The sequence below is a fragment of the Solanum stenotomum genome, chromosome 5, assembly GCF_019186545.1.
Source record: "Solanum stenotomum isolate F172 chromosome 5, ASM1918654v1, whole genome shotgun sequence".
Classification (NCBI taxonomy): domain Eukaryota; kingdom Viridiplantae; phylum Streptophyta; class Magnoliopsida; order Solanales; family Solanaceae; genus Solanum; species Solanum stenotomum.
This window is the reverse complement of record NC_064286.1, coordinates 2665266-2676558: the sequence shown is the minus strand read 5'-3', so window position 1 is coordinate 2676558 and position 11293 is coordinate 2665266. Positions and strand designations below refer to the sequence as shown.

At 35.2% G+C, this 11293-nt stretch overlaps 2 protein-coding genes across 4 annotated transcripts in view; one reads left to right on the top strand and one right to left on the bottom strand.

The window, feature by feature from the left end:
- Positions 1–2357, bottom strand: part of LOC125865316 (uncharacterized) — a 5484-nt gene extending 3127 nt beyond the window's left edge. The window contains exon 1 of the mRNA XM_049545519.1: positions 1995–2357. Coding sequence (XP_049401476.1) covers positions 1995–2277 — 283 coding nt within the window. The 5' untranslated portion in view covers positions 2278–2357. The remainder of the gene's footprint in view (positions 1–1994) is intronic.
- Positions 2358–3217: 860 nt separating this feature from the next.
- On the top strand, positions 3218–9714 carry LOC125865054 (ADP-ribosylation factor GTPase-activating protein AGD5-like). 3 transcript variants are annotated; one of them, XM_049545219.1, is made up of 11 exons: positions 3218–3388; positions 4982–5040; positions 5204–5294; positions 6530–6584; positions 6710–6800; positions 6889–7120; positions 7229–7409; positions 7982–8169; positions 8344–8580; positions 8665–8714; positions 9273–9714. In XM_049545219.1, the coding sequence occupies exons 1-11, from the start codon at positions 3338–3340 to the stop codon at positions 9424–9426; spliced, it is 1389 nt and encodes a 462-aa protein (XP_049401176.1). In that variant the 5' UTR covers positions 3218–3337; the 3' UTR covers positions 9427–9714. The 3 variants fall into 3 exon arrangements, with proteins under 3 accessions (XP_049401176.1, XP_049401175.1, XP_049401174.1); XM_049545218.1 differs by having other exon boundaries at positions 7229–7415; XM_049545217.1 differs by having other exon boundaries at positions 7202–7409.
- Positions 9715–11293: the final 1579 nt, after the last annotated feature.

Below are 11293 nucleotides of genomic sequence, written 5' to 3'. Positions count from 1 at the left end.
AAGGGATAATACATATATTTGACCTTAAACTTGGCTTCAAATTTTAACTTTGACCTCCAACTTTCATAGTGCACAAACAAGCACTTTAACTATCCAACCTTTTAATAAATAAACACGCGATTTTTGGAGCCAAGAGCGTGAAATGCAATCGCTGCCACGTGTATTAGTGAGCCACTCAATGGCTGCCAACTAATTAAACACTTTACACGTCAATTTTAGAACTAAAAAATAAATAAAAATTAATTAAGGGTAGAGTTGTCATTTCAGCATTTTTTTCACTGTTGTGTGCCTAAAAATTACTTCTCACTCGCGCAAAATGCGTGCACGTCACGCGTTTTGCCAGGTAAGACACGCGTGTTTATTTATTAAAAGGTTGGATAGTTAAAGTGTCTATTTGTGCACTTTGAAAGTTGGAGGTCAAAGTTAAAATTTGAAGTCAAGTTTAAGGTCCAATATATGAGACTTATAGTAAATAGTTTAGGCGAAATGGTCTGGTAGATCCTTATACTTGTATATGTTTGTATTGTAAACCCTTCTACTTGCCCCTTTGTCATCTGAACCCCTGAACTTATCAAAACACAATATTTTAAATACTATTTTTGACTTGGCATCCTATGTGGCATTGAATATCAAAGAGCGTGTGACACACACCTATTAGGAGCGTGAGACCCTTGGAAAAGGGTCTAACAGTGACATTAGGGCTTTGTAAAGCCATCATCTTCCTATTTGCATCTAACACCATTGTTGGACAAAATTTGAGGTTTTCTTGGCCTCTTTTTTAATCTTTTTCCCTCAAATTTCTTCTCTATCGTTTCTTGTTATTATACAACTCTTCTTTCTTTTTTTTATGAAAAACGACATGAAAGGCATAACACTACTACCAAAATATCTTACACTAACATTAGACACAAAAATGCAAAATCCCAAAAAAAAAATCAATAAAATCAATGTAATCGACTAAAACCCCAAAACCAAACAAAGACACAAATAGAGATCAAATCCAAACTAAACAACAAATAAATTCGAAAATAAATTGAAAAACCTACCTAGATAAGTTGAAAATCAAACAAAAAAACTCAAATATATTTGACATTGACCCCTTGTTTCAGTTCCAAACCAAACCCAAACGTATTGCCTTAGTCTCGTCCTCCTCACCTTCTCCGACCAAACTGCCTTCGTTCTCACCATCTCCGACAAGCTTCAACCAGCAACTATAAATGAGAACCAACAACAACAACAACGACGACAAAAGCCCCAAACTAACTCCGCCAATAAGTCTCGACTTTCACAACGCCGCCAGTTGTGAACAACTAGAAACAATCAGACCACCCAATAGACCCCCAATTTTCCTTGGCGCCACCGGTTACCACCAAAATCCCAATCCAACAGAACCCAAAATCAACTCCGAACTTCGACGAGATTGTGAACAATCAGAAATTGTGCCAACATTTTTTACTTCAATGAAAAAAGTAGAAGAGGTTGGAAAAAGGAAAAAGGTAAGGAAGATAAGAAAAAGTTGAAATGAGATTGTGGGGATGGAGATGCAGATGGCTATGACAAAGATAAATAAAAATTGGAAAGAGAAAGTGCAGGTATATTAATCAAATATAATAAAAGGAAAAATGACATGGAGTGATCATATATACATGTGTCATTTTATAATCATACGTGTCATTTTATAATTATTTTTAAAATTACGTGTCAGGCGTTTGTGATATACACACATTTGAGTAGTAAAAAACGTGTTTAAAATATTGTGTTTTGATGAGTTCAAGGGTTCAGATGACAAAGGAACAAGTAGAAGGGTTCACAATACAAACACATACAAGGGTCCACCAGACCATTTCGCCAATAGTTTAATTTCATTTACTTATTTTTTTTTTAATTCTTATTACATATTTTTGTTTTGAATAGAATAATGTTATGTGTTTATGTGAAGNATTCATAACTCCTAAAACTAATACTGCGCATAAGAGAAAAGAAGAAATTCTGACCGGCAACGGTTTTAAGAGATTCGTCTACGGCAGAGACAAGAGCAAATTTGCTGAGCTTCGAGAGAAACCGACCGATCTTTTCCCGGCCGTCAGGGTAAAAAACATACTCATCGGTTCTCTGAGAGCCTTCATTCTTGACCGGACTACCGATTTTGGAAACGGCCGGTGTAATACCGGCGGCACCGTACCGAACTTCTACGGCGTATGCGTTTGACGCTTTCTTCTGAATTCTCCGGTTCCAAAGTTTGCCGGCGGCTGCTCGGAGTTCGTCTAAAATGCCCATTACTCGTTCTAATTTAAGAGAAATTGCTGATTTTCTGCTTCTATATCGTTTTAAATTTATCGTGTTGCTCCCAAATTACGTCCCCAGTCGATGCCGTTTTAAGTTATGCATAGAAATTATTTATTATTGTATTATTAAACTCTTTTTGATTTTCCGTTCATATTGGATAGTTATTGAAATTTGATTATATTTGAATAAGATTCATTTAAAAAATTTCAATAAAAAATATATTATTCTCAAAGTTTAAATTTGAGATAAATAATTAAGAACAAATTTGCTCTTTTTTTGAATGTATGTATTATTCTCAAAGTTTGAATTCGAGACTTATAGTTAATAGTTTAATTTCATTTACTTATTTTTTTTTTATTCTTATTACATATTTTTGTTTTGAATAGAATAATGTTATGTGTTTATGTGAAGTTGTATTTTTATAATCATACTAGTATTCAAGTTAGTTTGTTTATATTTTTATAATCATAGTATTCAAGTTAGTTTAGGATCACCCAACTAATTATATGAAACATTAATTATCTTTGTTGATGATTTAAATAGATAAATAAAATAATTGAAAGTCGAGGTCATGAAAATATAATAATTTAAGTATTTTTTTTATTAGCAACTCAATATTTAATAGAAAAAAGTTATGAACCAAATTAAGAATAAAATACATGAACACACCTCTTAATTAATATTTTCACAAGAGGAATGGAAACACTTAACAAGTATTTATAAAAGGTTTATCGTTAGTGTATAATATTGTATAAACATTATGGTAAAAATATGGTCTACCTAGATATAATATTGATATTATATTAGAGTTGGTATATTTTCCAAAAAAGAGAAAAAGACAAAAAAAAAATTACTAATTAAAAAGTATTACTAAATTATGCAAACTAACATAATTACAAATACCATTTGTTGAATGCATACGATCAATTCGAAAACGCGATTGCGATTTCTCTTTTTCACATCCAGCTACACTCATCGGCGGTCGAGGAATTAGATCGGCGATAATTTTCCGATATCTTCTCCAATTCCGGTAACTCCGGCCACCGGCACTATGAATGAGAAGGCCAACGTTACAAAGGAACTCAATGCCAAGCACAGAAAGGTTAAAATCGACTCAATTTTATGTATTGCGTTTGTCATTGATAATTAATAGCTGAACTTTGAGGTTATGATATTTTGATTATTGAAGGTATGATCTGCTTCAAAACAGGTGGTTAATCTGTTTTTCATGATGGAAATAGAGTGCTATATATTTAAAGGATCATTTGGATACGAGAAAATGCATATATATATATTTTTATTTTTTTTTTTCATATCTGTCACCTCCCAGCAATAATAGGCACCAGGTACCTCTATCCACCAAGCTAGGACAGATGGGAGAAGAAATCACCTATTGTTTTTTGTCTTCGTTGGGATTTGAACCTCAGACTTCATTGAACATTATGTCACACCGTTGGATGCTAGAAAATGGTTAGATTTTCAGGAAAAAGAAGAAATATTATAGGTTTTGAACTGGCAGGGATGAAATTTTACTTCTCTTTAGCCTGATTAATGAAATTTCAGATGATGTTTGAAATGAAGTCGGAAATGTTGCTCTATTGATAATTAATAACTGAATCCTTGTGGTTATTATATCTTGAGAGATGAGTACCGAAGTGATGATCTGCTTCAAAACAGGCAGTCAATCTGTTGTCCTAATGGAAACAGAGTGCTATATGTTTACAGAATCAATTTTGATGCGACAAAATGTAAAGAAGAAATATTAGAGGTTTTGAACAGACGGGTGAAATTGGCTTCTGTTTTGCCTGATGAATGAAGTTTCTACTGAAGTTTGTTTTCTAATAAAAAGATAGATCAGAAGAACAACCAGCTTGATTTTTTTGAGCTATTAGGGGTCGTACTACGCAGGATAAGATGGGATAGTCCAGCATAAATTTATGCTGTCAACCAAACACAATATAAATTTAATCCCAAATATCTCACCTTATCCCATCAGACTTATGATTATTTTATGCCACCTTCCAGGTGGGATAAATTAGTCCAAGGATTATAATTCCAGGACTATAATCCGGGATAATTTAGTCCGCGTACCAAACGACCACGTAATTGATATGTCTAAATATTAGCTGGTTCTAGCTAACATTGCTGATTATTTTAAATAAGAGATAATGGTCAAAAACACATTTGAACCATCACCTTTTTTGCAAGTTTCACACCCCAACTAGCAATTGTTCCCTTTTCATACCCTGAACTATCATCATCTATGTTAGGTAAGGTAGGAAAAGTAGACAACTACGAGTAGTTAAGCCAATCACTTACTGAAAGTGTACTCTTTCCGTGTTCTTAAATTTTAATTGCCAAAGTTATACTACGATCCTTAGTTTGAGGCGTGAAATTATAAGTAGTACCATGGAAGTATTCTGCAAGAAAACACATGCTGTAATATTTCTTGTTGGTGTACTTTCATTTGCCTCGGAAAGGAAAAATGAAACTTTTTTCACAAATCAAAGCAAATAACATGGCTTAACACATAGGATACTGAAGGGTAGGGAAGATTATCACCGATTCAGTGGTCTGATTTATATTTTTTCTCAGTAGTGCTTTTTGCCTACACAATTTGTTTCCTGGTTGATTTCATTTTCCTTTTTCACATGCATTGTGTTTCTAATGTAATGCGGACTGTCTTTGTTGGCAGATTCTCGAAGGACTCCTTAAGTTGCCAGAGAACAAGGAGTGTGCAGATTGCAAAGCCAAGTATGTACATATATTTGAATTTGATAGTATGGCATTCAGAACTTATGCTGCTTTGAGGATTGTTGAATGTTGACATTAAATGGAACTGTCATTAATATATGGACTTATTTGATAATCTTGCAATGACTGTGTTCTTCTTTTCTTTCTTTTTGATTCAATTCAGAGGTCCTCGATGGGCTAGCGTGAATCTGGGGATCTTCATATGCATGCAATGCTCCGGGATCCACAGAAGTCTAGGAGTGCACATATCAAAGGTAACTTATTGACTATTCTACCCTCATCATGTCTGAGATTTTCTAGATATATCTGAACTATGAAATGGTGCAACAATGCCTGTCTTTATTTCTAGGTTTCATGACACTTGAAAATGATCATGGTCTACTATCCTGCAGTTTATAATAGTCCTTTTTTGTCTACTTATCAAGGCTAATATTCTTGATTGACGTAAACCATTTGAACTACTAAATATAAGTGCTTGTAGATACTAGTACAACGTCTTTCTATTCATAGATATGTGCCGCCTTTATACAGTTGGATACAAAATTATCTATTTTAGAAACAGGAATTAAAGTAGTAGATCTTTTAGCCCGTTATAGCCGTGGAGGAAAAATCGGACTATTCAGGGGAGCTGAAGTGGGTAAAACAGTACTGCTAAAGCTCACGGGGCGAATCTGTGTTTGGCAGAGTGGGTGAGAATATATATTATTTTTTCTGATAATCATAATGTCCGATCCACATTGCATGCACTTTGACTAATGTTACGGGGCCTTCCACCAACACAGGTACCAATTAACTTTGTCCTCCAAGATTTGGACAGATGCCAAGAAATCACCTATTATCTTTTGCCTCCTCTGGAAATTAACATGAGACCTCTTGGTTCTCAACCCACTTTATTGACCACTAGGCCACACCCTTGGAGGTGCTTTGAACTACTAAATATTATGTGGAAAGTACACTTATCCTTTTTTTCAACTGACAGCCCCCTACTGAAATACATTTATCCTTGGATCACCAAGATGGAGATGGCTATACATCTACCTTAGTTATGATTTTACGGTCGGCACTGAGAATGCCTTTACCAGTTACCATACATACATTAATGTATTTTATCTTCCCACCTGAATTTTATCTCAAGTGGAGGAATTGAAAGTTATTAATGTACTGTGCTTGAGCAGCACTCTACTTTTACTTGCCTCTATGGCTGAAGTAGTGCATCGAGTGGGACAACTTGTGCATTATATGCTGTTTGTTCAACTTGCCTCATAGTTTTAGGGTCTTGAGTAGAGAAGCAAGCCAGGATTGTCTTCTCTGTTTCTAGGTCCCTCATTATTGTTATTTATAAATTTATTTCTGGTTATTAACCTTAGCCATAAATAACACTCAATACATGCCTAGCTTCATTTTTATTTATGACTATTGTTGGATATGTGAACGATTCTTATTAATTAAAAAAATTGTTCTGTTTTCTGTTGTTTGTGTATTTTTGCAGGTTCGATCAGCTACACTAGATACATGGCTTCCTGAACAAGTTGCCTTTATTCAATGTAAGGTTTTCCCCCCAAACTTTTTACAGTTTTGATGTTGATGTGATACAGAAGTAGCCCAAAACTGTTGATCCGATACATTAATGGCCTAATTGTATGGAATCCCTTTTCTGATGCCGGTATAGCAATGGGAAACGAGAAGGCAAATAGTTATTGGGAAGCACAGGTTCCTACAAATTATGATAGAGCTGGTATTGAGAATTTCATCCGTGCAAAGTATGTCCTTACTTATTCCTGGCTTAAGCAGTCCTTCAATCTAGTATTTTGCAACTTCATCCAAGGAACTATACTGTGTTTTGTCTAGGTATGAAGATAAGAGGTGGATCCCTAAGGAGACAGAAAAATCAGCTTCCAGGATTCAAGAAAGGAGGGCCACAGGGAAACAACAACAACATTCTGACAGAAGTGGGCTTGAGCATGCTAGTAACTCCAGTGGGTCATCTGCTGAGAGGGTAAGCTTACAACGCCCTAGCACAAAGCAAGACTTAACTGCTGCTAGATTCAGTATACCTCTGCCTCCAAGAGGGCCAGAGCAAGTACGTCAAACTTATATTCACCAAGCTGGTTCTTTTAGATCTGTTCAAAAATTTGAATCTTACAGTTCAACTCATGAAAAGGTATCTACGGGTGTGCTTCCTCACCAGACAAGTCAAACGACACAACCAATTGCAGTCACTGAATCTGCAAAGCAGGTCTCAGAAGTTGCTGATCCTCCTAAAGTTGAGACTGCTACTGATCTTTTCGACATGCTTTCTATGGATTCTCCAAGTGACAATTGCGCAAGTGCTGCTCCTGTAGAGGAAAACACATGGACAGCTTTTCAATGTATGTGTTAAGTCACAGTTTTGTTAGAATTGTCTTTTCTGTATCTTTACTAGGAGAGGATGGTCAATCCCAGCAGACACAAAATATTTAGTTGATCTCCTCCCATCTACCTAAGTCCTGGTGGACAAGTTACTCAAACCTAACTTTATTGATACTTTCCTCTTTATCTTGAGGTCTACAAGGATTCAAATCCCAGTAGGGATAAAAAAAAAAGTTGGATAATCTCCTCTCATTTGCCTAAGCCTTTGTAGGCAGAGTTGCCCAATAATAATTGTACTGGGGGAAGAGTTCTTGTTGCAGTTGGATTAGAGGTGCATGCAGGTTTGCTAAGCCACCAGCATTATACCAAAAGAAAAAAAAAAGAGCATGAGCATTCATTTGGCCATTTCTTTCTCTTTCTAGTATGATCCATAATTTTCAGTTGCTTCTTTTTCTACTTCTGGAAAGAGGGAGAAGAGAGAATGATAGTTTGAGAAGAGCAACAGCTTGAAAACACTCAGGAACCTGTATTACAGTTGCAATCTCGTTTCTTTAGCTCATTTTATTCTAATCAAACCTTTTAAACTTCTCAGCTTCTCAAGAAGAAGAAGAAGCAAAAAGTGGTGTTGCAAAATCTGATCATCGGAAATGCCAATCCGCTTCTGCAATTGATGATTTATTCAAGGATTCATCAACACTGTCATCATCAGTTTCAACTTCTTCCTTGTCCGAGAAGCTTCCGAAAGATGTGAAAAATGATATCATGAACCTTTTCGACAAGGTACTTTATGCTATTTAACAATGGAGCTTTAGGGTTGTTGTTATTATTATTATTATTGTCATTGTTGAACTTAATTGGGGCAACATGGTAGCTATTCTCAACTAGCATAGGATTGAGGCGTAGTTCTATATAGTCAAAAAATCATTTTTATCTAAAATGATGTACTTTCTTCAGTCCAATATGGTGTCACCATTTGCTATGCATCAGCAACAACTCGCCCAGCTAGCTCAACAACAGTCTCTTCTTATGGCTGCTGCCGCTGCTAGTGGCAATTTGAAAATCCCTGGGGATGTTCAACAAGGCCCAAATGGCTCCAACATAGTAACCCAAAGTTGGCCACATGTAGGCTATCAGTTCCCTGGAATGATGATGCCAGCCAGTGGAAAGACTGAACTGGAGAAATATTTGCAGGTAAAGTGCCTGAATGTTTAAAATTTTATTGAAATGTCGCCTATAGACTCTGCTAAAAACTGTTTTTCTTTGCTTGTAAACTAGGCGGGAGCAGCACATTCAGCTGGAAACTTTGTGCCAGTTTCGTCATCCAGGTATGTACTTCTTGTTATATGTCATTTGAGGACTGTTATAAATTGGTCTCCTAACTGCTAGATTTAGATGCAACAATTTTTTTGGAAGGCATTATCTGAGGTGAAAAAACTGAATATAGGCTGTCTTAATTAAAAAAAACGTTAACTAGACACAGTCTATCCTCAAGTTTTTTCACTTCAGATTATGCCTTCTGTCCCATTTTTGATAGCTGTCTCATTGGCATGCCACCTGATTTTGAATGTCAAGTTTATACAATAGCATCTTGTTACCATCATTACCCTTTCTAAATTTCCGTTGTTGGAGAACCAGTGCAACAATGTATGTATCCTATCACAATGACGGGCGGATGCAATTTACTGTTATCGAGTTCGTCTGAACCTAGTCTTTCGCTGCGTTGTTCAAATTATGTGCAAATATTTACAGAAAATGAAACATATAGTAGATATGAACTCATAAAGTTTAAATTCTAGATCCACCTCCGCAGAATACAATATACCAGGGAGTATAGCTGCTATAAACCTGGGCTCCCTTTTAACATTTCCTCTTGTTTATTGCAGCGTTTATCAAATGGGACAGAATTATTCTGGCAATGGTTCAGTTCCCTCTATGCCGAGCGGAGATGCTGCAACTACACTTTCATCAAGTTCTACACAATCGACAAAAGAAGACGACTTTTCATCTTTGACTCAAGGCATGTTCTCGAAACGCTGAAATTTTTTAAGTATACTAGTTTTCGGATCATAGTATACATATAGAGTATTAATAGAAAAATAGCTACACACGGTGGGATATGCGTTACTTAGGAGATTTTAAATTACTGTAAAAAAACGCAACATTCAGTTTTCTTCATATCTGTTGATTAATATTTGTAGGTAGAATAATAAAGATATTGAACAGTTCATCTAAGAACAGAAACAGCTAAAGTTAAAGTTCAACTTCTAAAATTAGATTTATTTAACGTATTTCAATGCTCAACTCAGTTTAGCAATTTTATTTATACATTTGGGGTCAATTGGTTTTGTAATTCTTATATTGTTTAGTTATATATATTTTTACAAGAGAATTTTATACAAGTGTTGTTTGCTGCGTCGTAAAATTATACCAAGCTATCGTGTGAGATGTTTGAATTGTGAGATTATGAAAGCCGTAGCATTACAAGCCAGCACTGGTGGAGTTAGGATTTTCACTAAAGAAATTCAAAATATAAAGAAGCAAACATTAACTCAAAGGGGATTCATTATCTACTATATATACGTAAGGAAAAAATATTGACTTGCTTCCATCCACTGTATTACTGCGGCTATTGGCACAGAGTTAGCTGATGCTTATTCCCGAGATACTTCATTGTGCCATTAGGATTTCATTTCCTAGTATCTTGATCAAAATGAACTCCTGCCTCCATCATTTGTTTCAAAGTTATGTTCCTAGAAGGAAGATAATTATATTGACCAAAATGAACTTTTGCCTCCCTCATTTCTTCCAAATTTATGTTCCTAGAGGGGAGATAATCAAATTATGTGATTAGGTCTTCCAAAAGCAAAGGAATGGTGCATTTTTTAACATGAACTTTATGTGAGAGTTGAGACCCCAAAAGAAGAATTGGGAATTTTCTTGATAGGGGATCATAGCGTTTTTTCTTGGAGATGGAAAATTCACTCACGATTCATTTGGTATCTAAATATATGGTTTGTTTCTATGAATTTTTCAAAAATATTTTTTGAAAAGAAAAGAAATATTTGTACTGGCTTCTTGCCTAGAACCATAAAAGGAATTCAATCACTACTAAATGGTATCTTTATTGGTGCATCAATGTCGATAGATGCATTCATCATAGTTTTAGCATTACGGCAAACTTGTGTAAAATAAATAGTTGATTTGGGCGCTCTAGCCAAAATGATTTCCATAACTACGTTCTCATACACAAGAATAGAATTCCCTTGTTAGTCGGCTTTTGTAGCAAATTCTATTTGTTCTTCGCCACTTTGGGTTGTGGAGCTTACTTCCTAGCTCTAGTGTTAGTAGTGACTAGCGTTATAGGTCGTCGAAAATTTGTGCACTGAACATGTAGCTTTACTGAATCAATGTGACACTGTGAGATAGGGTCGATTTTGATACAACAACAATCTACTCAATATCTTCCTCAGGCAAGACACTAAATATTTATAACGGTTTGGTAGTTTAAATCGAGATAGTATTGGTCAACAAATTCATATGGCTTGTGAGATACAACGATAAAAAATAATCGAGTTAGGGTTGTTAACTAGAAGTGCTACTAGTCTCACAAGAGGAATCACAAGGAATAAAAATGATTTGACACATAACCTCCTATAAGTGTTTCAATCGTTGGAGCAATCATATGACGAATTTTTAACGTACGTTGATAGTTTGAGACAAATTTATCTCAAGTCCATACAAATTGGGCATATTTCTTCCTAAAAATATCTCGTTGAACATTTTCATTCATCGTTAATAGTCTCTTGTCCTTTTCCATTAAAAGATAAATTTCATAGCTATATTTAATTCATGTGAAAGTTATCACACAAATTAGCAAAATTACTTTAGATTTTTGAAAGTTCTT

Coding starts and splice junctions, on each gene's coding strand:
- LOC125865054 (XM_049545217.1), top strand. CDS start 3,338: ATGAATGAGAAGGCCAACGTTACAAAGGAACTCAATGCCAAGCACAGA. Junction 7,410..7,981: donor CACATGGACAGCTTTTCAAT/GTATGTGTTAAG, acceptor TAAACTTCTCAG/CTTCTCAAGAAGAAGAAGAA. Junction 8,581..8,664: donor AACTGGAGAAATATTTGCAG/GTAAAGTGCCTG, acceptor CTTGTAAACTAG/GCGGGAGCAGCACATTCAGC.